This window comes from Notothenia rossii, assembly GCF_949606895.1.
Source record: "Notothenia rossii genome assembly, chromosome: 7".
Classification (NCBI taxonomy): domain Eukaryota; kingdom Metazoa; phylum Chordata; class Actinopteri; order Perciformes; family Nototheniidae; genus Notothenia; species Notothenia rossii.
Genome location: NC_136905.1, coordinates 9,336,768 through 9,354,741, shown reverse-complemented (window position 1 = coordinate 9,354,741; position 17,974 = coordinate 9,336,768). Strand labels below are relative to the sequence as shown.

The 17,974-nt window shown below is 40.1% G+C and overlaps 3 protein-coding genes across 12 annotated transcripts in view; all 3 read right to left on the bottom strand.

The window, feature by feature from the left end:
- Window positions 1-8,619, bottom strand: part of lipeb (lipase, hormone-sensitive b) — a 36,352-nt gene extending 27,733 nt beyond the window's left edge. Inside the window, exon 1 of one of the 2 annotated variants that reach the window (XM_079692103.1) lies at window positions 8,490-8,619. In XM_079692103.1, the coding sequence (XP_079548229.1) occupies window positions 8,490-8,577 (88 nt within the window). In that variant the 5' untranslated portion in view covers window positions 8,578-8,619. Of the gene's footprint in view, window positions 1-2,987; window positions 3,215-8,489 lie in introns of those variants that run through there. The other variant, XM_079692104.1, reaches the window with a different exon arrangement.
- A 228-nt stretch (window positions 8,620-8,847) lies between these two features.
- On the bottom strand, window positions 8,848-12,010 carry cd79a (CD79a molecule, immunoglobulin-associated alpha). Of its 2 annotated transcripts, none has more exons than XM_079640386.1 (5): window positions 11,856-12,010; window positions 11,093-11,425; window positions 10,433-10,548; window positions 9,927-10,040; window positions 8,848-9,749 (listed from the first exon to the last, which is right to left on the bottom strand). In XM_079640386.1, the coding sequence occupies exons 1-5, from the start codon at window positions 11,893-11,895 to the stop codon at window positions 9,609-9,611; spliced, it is 744 nt and encodes a 247-aa protein (XP_079496512.1). In that variant the 5' UTR covers window positions 11,896-12,010; the 3' UTR covers window positions 8,848-9,608. The 2 variants fall into 2 exon arrangements, with proteins under 2 accessions (XP_079496512.1, XP_079496513.1); XM_079640387.1 differs by having other exon boundaries at window positions 9,927-9,989.
- Window positions 12,011-13,722: 1,712 nt separating this feature from the next.
- Window positions 13,723-17,974, bottom strand: part of arhgef1 (Rho guanine nucleotide exchange factor (GEF) 1) — a 55,081-nt gene continuing 50,829 nt past the window's right edge. For all 8 annotated transcript variants that reach the window (XM_079691255.1, XM_079691254.1, XM_079691251.1 and 5 more), the window contains 2 exons: window positions 17,350-17,454; window positions 13,723-16,635 (listed from right to left, as the gene is read on the bottom strand). In XM_079691255.1, coding sequence (XP_079547381.1) covers window positions 17,380-17,454 — 75 coding nt within the window. In that variant the 3' untranslated portion in view covers window positions 13,723-16,635; window positions 17,350-17,379. The remainder of the gene's footprint in view (window positions 16,636-17,349; window positions 17,455-17,974) is intronic.

Below are 17,974 nucleotides of genomic sequence, written 5' to 3'. Positions count from 1 at the left end.
GGAGCTGCTGGACACACAGAGGTTACAACCCAAAGAGACAGAGGCAGCAGTGCTTTCTGAATAGATGAGAAAGTGGGAATTTTAGGCGAGAAGCGAACAAGGGGAAAGAGAATATTCGTTTTTTTAAGAATGGGTGTTACCTAATTATCTAGCAAGGCTGACTGACGCACATGTATCGAGAGATCATAGAAAATAACCATCAGTTCAGTTAAATGATTAACTCTAATAAACATCCCAAATGACAGCAGGTGTCCTTGATAATAGCAAACACCTCTCTTCAAACTTCTGCTGTTAAAACTTTAACTTAGGCGATTTCAATAAAGCATTACGAATACAAATATGAAATTAAAAACAGCACAGTGGTTTTTACAGATCAACAAAGCAGCATCTTGGGATGTGGAGGTGGAAATAGTACAAAGATTCTACGAAAGTGAAATATTGTTTCGGGGGGTCAAAGAAATAATGGGAGCCCTTATCGCGCAATTATTCTGCTATTCCATGCCATTCGGAAAGAGTAATGGGAGAGGCCATTTCAGTTTGTGAAGAGGAATCACAACTGCCTGCCATCTGGAGAGAAACATTCATCAGCCAGACGACTTCCTGCACACAGGAATCACCGTGACTGACCTTTCTGTGCTTCTCACTCCACTAGACGCCCTTTTTTGGCACGTTTCTCATTGGCTACATATCAAATATAAGCAAGGGATAAGTGAATCATATCACAAAGATTTATTCAAAACAAATTTTGAAGTTGGAAAACTTGAACACTGTTCGCTTTTGCATTCAGCACTCAGCTACTGGAGTGAGGAGCTGCCTGTTTCTTCCCCTCTGCAGGAAAACATGCCTCATCATCTGGACACACCCGACTTTAACCCCGCGAGCTACAGAGCTGGGCCTCACATTCCAGAAATGAATGAAAACATAGAAACATGCAGTTCTTTCGCATATTCAAATATCTGTATTCAAGTAACCCGTTTCCATTTATATAATCACGGGCCAAATAGTTAGAGTTACCTGCAACCAGGAAACCCCCCCCCCGTGTGTATTTGTGTGTGTAATGTAGCCATCTAGAGCACGCTTAATGTACCATTGAATGTAGGAGACATGTATTGGCCCTGGGGTATTGAAATAAACTGAAACAAATCAGCAGAACCAAATGAGCGGACTGCACAGATCAGCACTGTAGCGGGGATACACTTTTCATTCCAACATTAAGTTCTATGTATTCTGGCGACGCTTAATAAAGCAGCTCAAGGCCTCATTTCACATCGATTCGATCATGCGAAGAAAACACGTACAGTAAGCTCATCCCATGACTCGGAGGAAAAGTCATCACGGAAACAGAATGTACATTTTGCTATACAGTAGTTAAGATGTTTAATAGTGGCGTTGTTTGAAGTAATTATCCATAGTGAGCGCATTACTGCTTCAAAGCCATCCCTTCATTTGAAAAAGCTAGAAATATAGCGCCCCAACCTAACTGTAAACATCACAAGACAAGGTTTGATTTGAGATGTGTAGTTACTTTGTCTGTCTTTGAATCATTGGGGGCTCAGATCATTTTAATGTTGTGTTTATCCAAAAGGACATTTACTGGAATCCTGAGCTGTCTTCATATGTCTCCACACTATAGAGTGTTCCAAACCAAACAGAGATGTACAGCAATTTGGGGTAAGGTATCTTGCCGTAGTACATTTCAACAAGTTGACTGCGGGGGGATGGGATTGAACCCCCTGACCCTCTGATTGGTAGATAATAGATGGAGGCCTGAATAACTATATTTGTAACTCCGTACATTTATGGGTGGATGTTATCCTAGAGTTTCAAAGATTACAGATGTGTTAAGAAAGGAACACAATACGAGTAAATGCGAGTCTCACGGATATTACGCTATCTTTAACAACACACATAAATCATGGAGGATCGATGAAGGAAGTCTACAGTACTTTTCATGCGTCACTTTCAAAAGTAATTCAGCAGCTAATGACAATCCCACACTTATACAGTCCTGGGCTTGTTGCTCAATATTAAGATTTCTCTAAGACTCAGCGGATTAGGCACTGGATGTTCTCAACCCCACAACACAGGAAACAGTATGTGCAAAGAAATCTTCTAATTTCATCAGAATAAAACGCCAAGAGGAACAAAGAACGTCTATAAATAATACACATTGAGCCGAGTGCATGAACAGCATCAGCCGTATGTGGCTTAAAGGGACACAACGAGTGCCTTTGGTCAAGCGGCAGCCATCCAAACGCTTTGCTGCAGGACCGGCTATAGCAGCCCATGGGCGAGCAGCCAACATTCAAAATTGCATTCCTAATTAGAGCAGGGGGTAGGACTCTCGGATGGGAAAGCTAATAGGCCTTATGTTGACAGAGTGAGCAAGGAGTGAACTTTATGAAGCCCTGGATCAGCAGAAGCTCCTCTGAAAGTTGCTTAATGATAATGAAGCCACATTACGATGACCAACTGCAGGGAGTATATCAAATGATAGGAGTTATATGAACCACTACAATTTAATAGAGAGCTTCCTCAGAGAGAGTTCAACATGCCTTAGACTAGTGAAGACGTTGATGTAAGATTATATTCAAACAATAAAGCTGCCACAACAAAAACATATCTCACCTGCTGTCCGTATCGTCTGTCGTGCATCAGCAATTGTTCCGACTACCTACATATAACTGTCAGTATGGAGCCATGTGTTTCAGCATCATCCTTCTTGTGGTACTGACACAAGTGGTCACTGTAATCCCCCTGCAGTCATTAAGCTGCTCCTTGTCTCTCCACATTAAAGATGGATGAGAGCAGGCATTAATAAGTCATGCACTACCACCAACACCAGCGACACATAAAGATATATAGTGAGTCCTGCAGGGCCCGCATGCAGTGCCAAAAAGTACCCACAGGCTGATGCTGGTATTTCAATGATGGTATGGAGAGCAACTGCAGTAAAAGCTGGAAGAGACAAAAGTGAAAGTGTTTACCAGCTTTGAGTTCAAGCCTCTGTCCTTCGCTGTCCCCTGTCTTCCATGAAAGCAATGACAGCATGGGGAGAAGGAAAGAGAGGAAGGTAGTTGTTGTCTGATTGTTCTTCCTCTGTGCGCCTGTCACTGCCTCATCTTTACGGTCAGATGTGGCTCTTCTCCTGTCAGCCTCTGTTTGTCAGACTGTCATAACCAACTCTACTCAGAGGCAATGAGTTGTCATTTGCTTTCCTGTGTGCTTGGCCCTCACATGGTTCTTTTAAAAGCCACAGACAGCCCCTTCCCAGATCACTCTGTCCTTGTGACAGTGGGCTTTCTTCCTATTGGATGTTCATCTTGCGACGCCCTGTGACCTTTAACCTAATTGGCAGATCATGTACGGAGAGACAGTGGAAGGAACACAACCTAAGATTATAAAAATGATAACACATTTTTTAAATTGTGGGTTTTTACTTTTATTGCTTTGCTTCATTCCAAACAAATAGCAGTACAACTAAATAGTAACAATACATCGATTTAATAAAAATAATGTTGGCCTTAGAAGATTAGAGCGCACGATGTCTTTGAATTCCTCCATTTATTCTGTCTAAAAGTAAAACAAATGACAATAATAAACAAATAAAGGAGAAATGTCCTTACTTTTGCACTTCTGGTTTAATTCTGCATTTCATTGTCTTACTTTCACTACTACTTTTACTCTGTGCAATGACAATGAACTTGAATATAATATAATCGTATCTAAAACATGGAACTGTCACAAGCCTAGCATTAAACAATAACTCAATAAGAACAATTGTGTTCATCAAATGATTGCTTATCATATTACTCGCTATTCACCAAGTTTACATTACAATTACATGTTAGACTTTGTCTGTTGAGCAATGTTTATGAAGCACCATGCATGTGCTGTGTGAGTAAAGACATGCTAATGTTTAACAAAGCAGAACAAGGACATCTTGTACACAACCGAAATAGAGGGATACAATGTATTTTAGGGAGTTCAGTCAAGAGGGAAAACATGACCTTTAGTTTGGATTTCTTGGATGAAATCACAGATAAAAAAAAAACTATTCCGGAGAACTGAGAAATGACCCCTGACCCATACAGAGATACACAAACACACCCAGGAACACAGGGACACGTCACCGACACCAAAGTCCCACGTGTTGCTCTTACAACCAGCTGTGAACAGAATGTGGCTGCTATTGTTGCTCGTTGAAGTATGAGGCAGTTATTTATTTTATTATTTATTTAATCGTTTATTTGGTAGGGACAATGCACAGTAATGAACACTTAAAACATTCAAATGTGTCAAGCGTAACGGTACCAGATTTAGCTTTGAGTTAATTTCCACCCGCAGTCCCTCACATAGAACATTTAAGAAAATTACATTTTACAAACATAGCAAAAACAAAATACATGATATGCAGAAAGAGCAAGAGCAGCATACACAAGTGTTTACCACATGGCAGTACACTATAGCAGCAACGACAGATAAAGAGCCAGAGGAGATACCCCTGTGTTAAAGTGCATTTAGCGGTGGTCGCATGTCTGTTTGTTTCTCAACCATTCTTTGAGTTGACCTTTGACGCTATTGAGAGTGGGACAATCCCGCATCTCACTTGGGAGGCTATTCCACAATGAGCTGCCTTTAATGGAGAGGACATTTTGTCCAAATGGTTTCTGACCTAGTGCAGCGTCCAGTGTGCTTTCTTGTGGATGAATTCCTCTAAGGGGTGGTGGGGGGGGGGGGGGTCAGATCAATCCATGTAAACATTTATAAAAAAAGCATATACTTTTAAAAGGCTTAAAATTGTCAAAGCTCAAGAAATGATGTTTTTCAAGGATGGTACAGTGGTGGCAACGTGAAGTTGGTCAAAAGTTAGGCCGTGACCCTCAGAACAGCACTGGTCTTGGTGCGGAGGACCATGAGGGAATTTCTTGGGATTAAACTTGGCATGTTCGGCTGCTTTCTCACTTTTATCGTGAAACAATCTGCACATCTGTAAAGAACTTGTACTCTGTATTAAAGGATTGTCTTTATGTATACTTTGATGCAGGTATGCAATCGAACTTGTCAAATGGGGTAGAATTGTATTTTCACATTTCCCGTCATTGAAATATATAGCTGACAGTTTCACAGTCCTGTCGAGAAAGCATTTTTAATCATCATCATTATATCATATTTTCCAATAAATCCTGAAACGTAGATGGTAACACCAATACCTTTTCATATCATCTCTTTAGTTCCTTTTACTACTCTCCAATGCATATATTAGAATACTTCTGTTTTGCAACTGCTGCCAAACGTAGAACTTCAGCAATTAGAAATGCAATCAACCAGTTGTTCTTGTTTGACACGCCTCACAGAATTTTGATTTTCACTGCAGAGTCCTGACTCAGTGTAGGTGGGGTGGTCAGCGTGTTGCCGTAGTGATACAGCTTGAACACTTCTGTGTAGAAAAGGGAGACTGTATGAATCCTCTGATGGATAACCGAACAGAGGACACTGCATGTACTCAAAGGCCACGTTCACACCGCAGTACTTTTCCCACTTTAATTCCGATATAGTTCCGAAATGTCGCGTTCACACCAAAAAGAGCCGGAACTAAGATTAGTTCATGAGAACCTTTTTACCCCCTTTTCTGTCCCTGCTACAGACCAGGTACTTTCGTTGGAGAAAAAGGTTCCCATGTCCGATTGGCTGGGTGGAATGCGAACCACGCACCGTAAAACTCTAAAAAAGTGTTGTGAAGCCGCCATATTATTATCCTTGCATTAGCATTATTAGCATTAGCCCAGCGCAGAAACGCAGAGAGACTAACTTATGGCAACACAAACCAACACATGGGAGCGGTGGAGATGAGGAGGTGTCGGCGTTCTGGCGATTTAATCGGAAGGCTTCAGTAGAAGCTGCTGGGAGTCCCAGCAGCTTCTACTGAAGCCAGTCCCCAACTCTGCGGACTTCGGGTGGCAGTATACGCCGTGAAGTTGTTTGCGGCCTGCCAGTAAACCCAAAGCAGAAGAAGAAGAAGTGACGTCAGCGGCTTCATTTGCCTAATCCTTCCCCAGGAACTTATTTCGGTGTGAACGCGATCTGTACCCCTAAAGAGTTCTCATGAACTAAGTTCTCATGAACCTTTGTGTGAAAGGTACTGCGGTGTGAATGCGCCTAAGGGTAAGTTTTCGGGGTGGTTTGGCCAAATTGACGCTAGTTTGCTGATGGAAATTGAGCAGGATGTCATGACACACAGGGGATCATTCTTTCTGACCAATGGGTGGACTGAAGTGTTTTTATGTCACATTTTGGTATAGGCTCTGCTCGCTCGGATTCTACCCCTAGTGGAAAACCAAGAAAAGAGGGAGCCAAGCGGCAGAGACCCGTACCATGAAGTGGAAACACACTACATTTGAGCTACTTCTAACTGTCAGTATGATTTACTGTGTTGATCTCGTCTAGGCCGTTGCTAACTCATGGCCCTCTTGTGTTTCTCTTTATCAAGCCTGAGCAGACAGATTCAAGACATACATGTGGGAAATGTTAGGTTGGGGTCCATGTAAGTGAAAGGATATGAAAACCCAGTGGCTGTAGGGTTGGGAAACACTGTCACAGCACAATGAGCTCATTTATCATTGCAACTAGAAGGAGTCCAAATGGGTTGTAAGTTTACACCGGCCATTGTTAAAGTCAAAACGCAAACATTTCAATGTCAATTTCTTCTAAAAGTAAAAGAAAACCTGGTCAGTATTTTTTCTAACTTGCACAGGTATATGATACTGAAATATTTGGTCTAGGAAGCAGGCTTTAAAAATAGAACGCTTTGAGCCGTCCACGGGCAAGAGGAAGGGCCAACAGCAGGGGCTCTGTGGTGTCGTGTTTAGGAAGCCATTGACCCTTCTCCCAGACAGAGCACCTTCAAACACACAGCGCCAAAGTGAACAACAGGAAACGAGCAACAATGAGCCTCCACTCCCCCTCCAAACGGGACACATAGGGCTTCCCTTCAGGACTCTAACACAATGTATTAAAGTAAAAGAAAGTTACACATCTGATCTTTGAGTCTGATAAAAGAAGTAATGTTAGGTCAACTCTTTTAATCCCATTATTGAGGCATGAGGCAGTTATAAACGTACCATTCAAAAATAGGCAGGCACAGTAATATGTTATTGTGTTAAAGGCATCAACACTTCCAAAGCTAAGGAAGCCTTTTTAAAGTGGTGGTGGTTTGTTAATGGCTGGATTGTTTTAGTCACGGTAAGACAGTGGCCTCGTTAACAGGAGAGCAGGGCAACAGAGGCAGTTTGTTTAGTCATAACAGCAGATCCACAGTGCCTTCGGGCAAACAGCATCCTGCAAATCAGCCAATCTTTTTCTGTTCGTAACCATGTGTTTCCATTATGTCACACAACCTGAACTGACCCAATCAGAACGCAAAATCGATTAACTACACAGTACTTCCTTATAACACACTCAGGGAGGTGAATGTATACACTCAGTGGTGTAAAGTAACTAAGTGCATTAACCCAAATACTCTACTTAAGCATAATTGTGAGGTACTTCACTGAGTATCTCCATTTCCTGCAACTTCGTACTTTCACACCACTACAATTCAGAGGTAACTAGTGTACTTTTATTACACTACCCTTATTTAATACCTTAAATTACTGCAGATATGGATTAATGATATAAAACAAAATCAACGCTTGAATAATACTTTAGTTACTGGACTAAATTCACAAACTACCCAGCAGTAAATAAAATAATAAAAAATAGTTCCACCCTTACAAGCTATGGTAAACATCATCAATAATTATAATCAAAACATATAATCTGTATCATTCAGAAATGGGCCAAAATGATGCCAATACTTTTAGTTGAGTAAGATTTTGAATGTAGGAATTATATTTGTATCAGAGTACTTCTACTCTCTGGTACTTCTACTTTGACTTGTGCAAGATCTGAGTACTTCTCCCGCCCCTGCATACACTACACTGCACCCCTCACCTCTGTTTATGACTGGTACCTGATCAGGTGGTCAGTGTCAACCATAGACTGTATATATAAAGGTGTCAACGGATCAAAATAAGGGGCACATAACGTGACTATAATAACACAGCATGGAGCCACATATTTGTAGTCTACTACAACAGCAATGACGTCACAGTTATTTCTAAGGTACACGTAACGTTGCTATGACCGGAGGATGCTTGTCACTATGGGGACGCCAGAGAATGACTTCAACCGGTGACTTCTTTTAGCAAAGCTTCTGTAAACAAACAGCCAGAATTAATGAGATCTCATCAGTCTCCTCGGTTTAAGCTCGTAAAACAATCACAGGACCTAAGCAGCTGACAGACCCAGCGGCTTAAATCCTAGCTGTTCAATTCGGCTATCGGAGGCCAGCTAAATGCTAACAGAAACTAGCGGGGGGGTGAGAGTTTAGGAGGGTCAAAAAGGGGAACAGAGGTTAATGAAGCGTCCAGTGTGACGATAAAACTCACCCACTGGACCTTTAAATTTGGACGAGCGTCTTCCATTCACACTTTTCTCCAATCTGCTACTCCCACCACTCGTCTTGCTCGACGCCATCTTCGCCTACTCTGTTTACGCACCGCCTCTCTCATCTCTCCTACATACCTGCCTGCGAGAGCCTAGGTCCCGCCCACTCCAAAAATAGAGCCAATAGAAGGCTGCGTCAGTATGCAGTAGCCAATCACGACACTCAAAAATCAACTAGTACCCGCCCCTTTTACTTTGCAAAGTAAAAGTAATCCATTCATGTGGAGAGCAGATTAGAAACAGATGAAGTATGTATTTATTATGAAGACAATTCAAAGAATACTTTGTATATCAAGAGTATTTTGTTTTATCACAACTTTATTTTTTAAGCACTTCAAGAAATGCAAGAAGCAAATACATTGTCACACATCATAAAGCCATTCAATAAAATGCAAGAAATATGTTATATTGTTTTAAAATGAACATTAAGAAGCTTATAACAAAACTATCTCAGCACCAGCTCCACTCAGAAGCTATTTTGAAGCTTTCATTCATATCATAAAATATTTCTCAAAAGAAGAAGTTGCCTGGTTTTCAAAGTCTGAACACTTTTTGTCCATGTTGAGTATTATTACTTCCCACTGCAGTGTTTATTATACATACAAAAGGCAGATTCCAGAGACATATACCCTTATTTTCTAGACTCAGTTTTCTTGAACTTCATTAGAATACAATGTTTGATAAATGAAGGAGTGGAAGACACATTTATATTGCTATTAGTAGCACTTTAAATCATTTGTAGAAAATAGATATCTTTACAATCATGTTGAACATCTGACTTTCATATTTCTATAATCCTGGCCAACATTGACTGAGTGGTGCCATTGGCGAGACTGATAAATCAACTGCTTTCCAGTTCAAAAATCTGTTCAATCTCAAATAAACAAGCTGCTTAAAAGATACGTTATCAGATGCTAAAACTGTAACTTCACGCTCTGTACAAAACTCCAAATGAGTGCGGTACGGTAAAGAATGAAGATGATATTAAGATATCACAGAGTTGTAGGTCAGCACTGAAAATAGACTCAACACTCTCCCTTTCTTTATCTTTCCAATTTCCTTCAGGGTTTTTCCAGCTGGATCTCCTCCTCCTCCTCCTCCTCCTCTTTCCCCTTTAAGTTGCCCACATCCTGGTACTGGCCATGTGTCTGGGGACGTTCAAGCTGATCATATGTGGACCAGCATTCGTCCAGATTTAGCCCCTGGCGTATGGGAACACGGATATTAAGTACAAACACGTGAACAAAAATGCATCGCATTCATGGCAAATTGATTGGGAAAAGAGTACATGTACACTCATGTCTTTGTTGCTGCTTTTAGCAATGTGACTAGCACATGTATTTCTCACAAGCGATTTAACGTTGATCGGATTCACTTACCTGATATATGTTTTCCTCTTCCTTCGTAATTTTATTCTTCTCCAGTACATTTAGCCTCTTTGACTGTGAGGTGAAACCAGAAGTTGGTAAATGTGTGAAATTGTGCAACGTCCTCTGGAGTGAAAAAAAATATTAATCCATTTAAGAAACGTATAGGTGTGTAGGAACAGTTTTACAGATTACATTCATTTCCGGTGTGTTGAACTGTATGACAAACCATTATTGAGACATCTTGGAAATGTATCATTGCTTCAACGTAAACGCTGTGAGTCATGGGTAGTTGAGAGATAAGTGTATGGAGATATGCAGTCGGCTATATAAAAGTAACCTTCTGACCTATTTAATGTCATGCACAATATCACTTTTCTTTTCTAGTTTTGATTGAATGAATCTTACTCTAAATGTTATTCTATAATAGGAATTTGTGTTAGAATAACTTTTTATTTGTTACTTTTTTTAGCAATCTTTGGCAAAAGAGTGAGTCTTTTAAAGTGATCTTATCCTACCTTGGAGAGAAGGGAGATAGAGGGCAAAAGCACAAACAGTAGCAGTAAGACTCCCTCGGCTGTCAGGATCGTGTTTTTGGTGGTCTCACTCAGATTGATTGTCTTCTCCATCGGCTCTGGGTCAACACACAGGGTTCAAAGGTGAAACAAACAAGTACTTACATGTCTTTATAGCAAGTGGGAGTGCACATTTGAAAGCAAGAGTGTTTAAAATAATCAGATTATCACGTAACACTAAGTAAGGAGATGTATTAGGAGCTGGGTTGATATAACTGTACTTAAAGAAAACAGTCTTATAATAAAATAAATGCATAAAGAATTGTTGGTTTGTTATGTGAGAGTATTTTTTATTAATAAATGTGCATATTTCAAGGAAGAATATACTGGTTGTGTGTGTTTAATGAGATGTTGAGGGTTTTCAGTGTGACAAATGCCTCGAGTCTGCACATTAGCTTGAAAGACAACTTGATCTGATCTGTGTGCTATATAAAGTGAGTCTGTAACGAGACCCTCCTAAAGGTGTAAAGATGAACCAAGCTGCGATATGCAAGGATTCCTCCACTCACACTGCTTTTGGATACACTCACGTTAACAGGATTTACAGTTTATGAGGTTGTTAGCAGTGCTTAGAGCTTGCTCTACCCACACACATGAACTCACTGTAGATCTGCAGGTAGGTGCCGTGTGACAGGACGTTCACATTGTTGCCCCTGAGCTTACAGCGGTACAGCCCAGAGTGGCACAGACGGAGGGGATAAAAGGTCAGGGTGCCGCAGGATTTGCCCGGTGCGACTTCTTTAGGCACTCCTTCTGTCACTCCTTCTGATAGACGCACAGTGTGTATGCTTTGGTTGGTGGTTTGCTTGACCCATGTGACATTCAATGACTTATCCCCGGTGTTGTAGCAGCACTCCAGTTTAGCTTCGTGAGAGACTTGCTTCCTCAAATAGGGCTGGTCCCGATCTAAAGTCAACTTACTCTGAGCAGTACCCACTGTTGAAGAAGCAAATAGTATTGTGTTGTTTGATGCATTTGTGGGTTTGGTTTTGTCTGCTTAATTATTTCATTATGATTGCATATATCAAACACATATTACATGGTTTTTAAACATGACAATGAAAAAAGAAAAAAATGAGCAGTAAATGTATTTAAGCTAACAGAGCAAACATGCAACAGCCATCTGCTTTGACAGGAGATGTGGTTCAGTGAAGCATGACTCACACAAGCTAAATGTAAAAAAAAGTCTAAGAAATGACCTAAATACATATAATTATAGTAGCTTTAGTTTACAGGAATGTCTATTTTCCACAAGACCCAAAGGATCATTGCATTTATATAATTATAAATAAAATAAACACTGGTAACAACTTTAAAAAGTATTTTAGTTACCTACTGTATTTGAAAATAACTTTATTCAACTTACCTACAAAGCTGCAGAGGAGAAAGAGTGTTATTATCCCCATCGTATTAAGTAATGTGTGATCCAAAGATAACAAAATGTACTGAAATACTTTAGAGAGAGTTCTTTAAACACTGATCCAAGTCTCCGCTGATATTGTCTGCACAGCTTGTGTCTTGTTTTTCTCTCAGTCAGGATTTATGCTTGAATGAATTTGGATTGTCCCACATTTGCATAAAAGTTATCTCTGCATGCTTTCAAAAATAGATTGTATCATGTTACTTTCTTCATGAAGAACCAAGATTTCCGTCCAATTGTCTTCGTTTCCCCCCCCCCCCCCCCCCCCCCATTACTTTGGTGTTCGCGGTCAAAGTTGACCGCTCCTGTTTTAACTGCTATTACATTAACACAAAACCCATTAATCATCACCAAATTTCCTTTAACACCCTTTTCAAACTGTAAATATTGTATCAGACTACTGGTATACATGAAAAACTGCAGTAAACATACAAAGAATAGACACTGAACATGTATTGCGTGTGCTAGGTGTGGTCCATGTGGGGGGATGGGCACATAAGAGAGGGAAATGTATCAAATTGTTCTGTGTGTGTGTGTGTGTGTGTGTGTGAGTGTGAGTGTGAGTGTGAGTGTGAGTGTGAGTGTGAGTGTGAGTGTGAGTGTGTGTGTGTGTGTGTGTGTGTGTGTGTGTTTTATCTAATCCGGATGGTTACTAATTCCTTTTCTTTATGGCGGTCATTTTTGACCAGGAACACCATGGGTGTTGCAAAGTTGACTAAATCATCCAAAATTCAATGAAAGTGGTGATCAGCTATTGTCTACTGTGAAGGATATCATAAAGCCTTAAAGGTGGCCGGGTAGGTAATTTTGGAGAAACCAGCTGACTGAATACTGACTGAACATAACTAGATAACTTGATGCACTAAAAAAGTTTTAACAAGGGTGTAATTATTTTTTGGAAAATATGCTAAACCAATCGGTCGATTAGGTCTGTTATGGTAAACTAGCAATATGACTTTTTCAGAGATGTTTTTCAATAAAATATGGTAAATAAATAGCTTGATTCATGGTAATAGTACTAGATCTATAGTGCCTTATGAGTCTCAGAGTGAAAGAGTGATAATAATTTATATAGCACCTTTCATGCATGGCATTCAGCCCAAAGTTGCACACAGATTAGCAAGTTAGGCCAACACAGGATACAGACATGTGCTGTTAGGCCAGTGGTTTCTTGTTAGGCCAATGCAGCATATATATAGATGAGCAAGTATTTTTTTTATCATGAAAAACACTTTACATTACTTTTTTCCATTTTTACTTTTTTTACAATTATAATTTATTATCTTTTATGAATATATCTGATTGCTCATTTTCCATAAAAGAAAGAAATGTATTTGAGTTTGTGTTGTATTTGAGTTTGATGCATACAAATACTGTACCGTATATGATGATTCTTGAAAAGGCACTATTACCATAAAAGGCCAGCTCGACCAGTTGGTATAGGCTAATACTTTAAAAACAAAACTGTGTGGTCAGTCAAAAAAAAAAATGTGTTTGTGGTTATTTGTGGCCCATTTGATAAGAAAATGCTTTTTTCTTGGTCTGGCAGTTAAAGGGTTAATGCAATTGAATGTAAAACAAAAAAGTTATGATTGATGAAAGTAGTAAATCGGTCTGATTTGACCCGAAAACAACAGGAGGGTTAATATACACACGCTGTATATTATCAAAGATAAATATGGTTTATGAAATCAGCATAGGCTCCTTATGTGTTTATAAAGAGTAAAACCAAACTAATTTCGAACCACATACATACATACATACATACATTATTTTAATTGGCTAATAGCTATATAAAATGACAAAACAGGAATTTATTTCCCCAGTTTATTAAAAAAGTGAAGAATTTAAAAACAGAACGTACCACAAATGTCTTTAAGAACACATCATTAAAGAGCCTCATACACAATAAAAAAAAAATCAAAAACCCAAATACACAGTATAGTTCTTGCATATTCATTGTTTATAGATAGACATGATGGCAGACGCCTGTATGACAAGGAGCAGGGTCTTCACTGAGCGCAGACCCCACTGTGGGATGGAGGCGGACACAAACAGAGTCATGGGATTATCAATATTCAATCATTAACGCTCGTTCTGACATCGCCTCTCGCGGGAAAGACGGTGCAAACAGAGCCACAGGGATTGTGTTCAAAGACAACGTGATCATCGGGACAAGGCACCACTCTATAAATACATTTGTCTATACATCTAGGTATTTGTATATAGAATGCATGAGGGAAAGCATCTGAGAGAGCGAGAAGTGCCTGTAGCAGTCGTTCTCTGCAGTTTGATCGTAAAACATCTGCTCGAGATGATCTGTATTACAGTATCGCATTGGTGAGCTTTAACAGCAGAGCGGGTTCACACTTTAGCGTGCACCCCTAGACCACCATCTTTTTTGAATCCATTCATGCATAGACAAGTTACAGACAAGTCCTGTCTCTCTCACCGTCATGGCCAAATGCATAGTCATTGATTACAAAAAGCTTGTTTGAAAAACAGTAACAAAACCTCCCCGACCCGTTTAAGTAAATCAAGTGAAAGACACGACAACATATGTTAAAACTGTGCGGTAGGAAAAAGGTGATCATGCTATCACAAGTGAGGGTGTGTATGAAGCTAATAAGCTTATTAAACAATAAGAAGGGGGCTAGTTTATGCTTTTTCTAAAATGTTCATTCAAGCTAACATCTATGTACATTTTACAAGAAGACAAGGCGGAGATGGCAGTAACACAAATGTGTATATTCAGCATCTTGTGACGTTAAAGTGAGTAATGGCCCCGACAGTTTGCATTGTGGTTTAGCGGGGTCAAAGGGTTTGTTGTTGTGGCAACAGATCAGGAAGTGGTCATGAACACAGCTGGTGAGAGTGTGTTTTCCTTCCTCCAAACCTTCCTTTGTGTCCTCATCTGGCTTCACTTTCTCATTGCATTGTCCTGTTCCTCTGCTGCTGGTCCCAAGTGTTCAATAACAAGGTGAGAATAATGTATTTTATGTTTTGTTGCTGACCAAAGTCATAGAAGTGTAAAATAAAAGCCACAGAGTGGTCATAAGGCTAGCACAGTCTAAAATTCTTCATCTTAGTATCTACTTTAAATAATAGAGAATGTATTTTAACTGACAACCAATGCTTTATTCTTCTATATGTTTTTGGAAATTCTTTGCTTAACTTGAGCGATCACTCCTTGGCATTAAGTGACTTACTGCTGCACAATGAAGCGTGTCATGAAGAGAATTACAGCTGGTATGAGGATCTAATGTTGCTTTGTTTTACGTCTTTGGTCCTGTGTGCACGGCCCACAGTTATGCCACTACTCAGAACATATATCATCATAATAATAATAATTACAATCGACTGCTGAATAAAATACAGAGACAGAGCTCGGGTTCAATAGAAATATTGCCACCAGGAAAGATACTCTTTTGCTAATAACATGTGAATCTAACGTCGTGTAATACAATTTATAACCCCGTGGCAGGTCTGTGTCTTGGGTCAGGAGCTGTACATCTATCAGGGGGAAATCTGCAGAAGTGATGCTGCCACCAAATGACTTCTGTAGCACTTCAGTGTGTGTGTGTGTGTGTGTGTGTGTGTGTGTGTGTGTGTGTGTGTGTGTGTGTGTGTGTGTGTGTGTGTGTGTGTGTGTGTGTGTGTGTGTGTGTGTGTGTGTGTGTGTGTGTGTGTGTACATCTTCTCATGACCATCAAGCTGGATTCTAACAAACCAAAGCAACCTCCAAACTCAGTTCTACATCTCCCTTCATCACTCTCTACTTATACATTCTAGGTTTTCCTTCTCCGTTTTGAAACATCTCTCCATCTTTTTTATTATTTCAGCACAGTGCTGTAACACAACTCGCTGACCCAACCGACCCCAGAGGAATAAATAAAAGCGGTAAATACAAACAAGTCTCCATTATCAACAGCATGATTACCTATAGCGCCACTATTTATAAATGTTTCTATGTGACCTAATGGCAGTAAGAACCCCCCAAACAAGCACATCCTTAATTAAAAAAAACTTTGTAACACACATACACACACGTTCCTGCATGCAATATTTTCAATAATAAGGGCTGCCTACATGAAGCCCGATCTGTACTGAATAGAGTGAATACAATGCGCGGAAACAGTGTGGCCTTAACTTGGTTTGATTATAAAAAAAGTGCATCTCTGTGGAGCTTTGGCATAGACTAGAAATAACACTATATGTCAGCAGTAGTATTTCAATACATCTTCAAACGCTACATTGGCCCCTCAAGGCCTCCACCTGCTCATAGATAACCAGGCGGGTAATCATAGGAATATCCTTTGCTGCACATCTGCTATTGGCAATAAAGTAAATTATTTTCTAGCGTGCATGTCTCTGGTGTGCGTATGTGTGTTACAGCAGATCGCAATCACTACAGTTTGTTAGGCAGCATCTCTCATAGCACAATATTGCTTCTTTTTTTTTGTTGGCACCTCTCTGCAAAAACAACCTCAAAGTAGGATGTCCCGTTTGTCTTTTTTTTTTTCTTTGTTTACCTCTCTACCAAGCATGCATGCAAACAGACACACATACACATGCACACTCCCTCCCATGTTTCATCAGTGAGCCCCTGCACTGTGCACAAAGCCCCATGATGCAGCAGGGTCCACGCATGGCCTACGAGGGTTTAGGAATTGCCAGGGAAGCCTCTGAAAGTCACTCTGCACTCCAAACCAGCACCAGTAAAAATCTAAAGAGAAGGAAAGACCAAGAACATTTCAATGTGAGATAACAACATGTACAGTTAATGAGGCTGGTGATAAACAAGGGGAATAATTAACAGGGGAATTCCTTTCCTAAGTGTGATAACCCTATGTTGGCCCTTTTACAGTTTCAGTTTGATTTAGCCATTAGATTCGCTAATCGGTCATCCTGAGTTTTTACAGCTGTAGATCATTTGATCTACTTTGCATGACTTAGGCTACACAAAAGCAACCCTATCGTATTTAGGGCTGAAAAGAGTCCCATCTTCTGTGTCTTTTGGTTAGAATTTTTTTTTTAAAATGAATCTAATCAATAGTTTTACTCACAGCTGAAAGGTTTAGTAATCCAGATAATAATATAATCCAGAAATGTACGTGATATTTCAAATATTATAACCTTCTCATGGATGTTTTACATGTTGTTTGTATGTTTTGATATCTTTAGTTGCTTCGTCATATTTGAACAACTTATTTCCAAGAAACGTATGAAACATAAATCAACACATCTTTCAGAAAAATATATTTAAATGTGTACTTTTGAATAATTATTTTGGGAAGGAACTCAGTTTTACAAACATAAATCAACTGATCATAGTAGTCAACATTGTATGAGTCTTTTTTGACTAAGAACTTCTCCAGTCGAGGACAGCCCTATTTTTTTTAAACGGAAATAATTCTGATACTAAGCTCAGTGTTCCCACCTAGTGGCCAGCAGGTGGCGTGATGGTGTCTCACTGGAAGTTCCCCCCCCCCAGTGAGAACTTGGAAAGGGCCTCCTGCAGCCGGTGGTGTTCCTCTTCGACAGTCTGCAACACACAAAATCAATATCACCTTAGGAACTGAGAACTGAGAACTGAGGACAGAGTCTCTCTCTCTCTCACACACACACACTCTCTCACTCTCACTTTCTCTCTCTCACACACATACTCTCTCTCTCACTCACACTCTCTCAGAAACACACACACACACACACACACACACACACACACACACACACACACACACACACACACACACACACACACACACACACACACACACACACACACACACACACACACACACACACACACACACACACACACACACACACACACACACACACACACACACACACACACACACCTCCTCTTAACATCCTCTCTTCGTCTCCCTCGCCCCTTCTCTGACACATCCCATTGCAAGCGTTGGACATAATAGCCGCTTTCTGAGAAGTCCAATTTCACAAGGCAATTTTCAGCCGAGCAATAACAGCAGTGGTTAAACGGTTTTCTATTCTCTAGTTTCTCTATTGTGCCATTTTGGTGCCATTTTGGCCCCATTTGT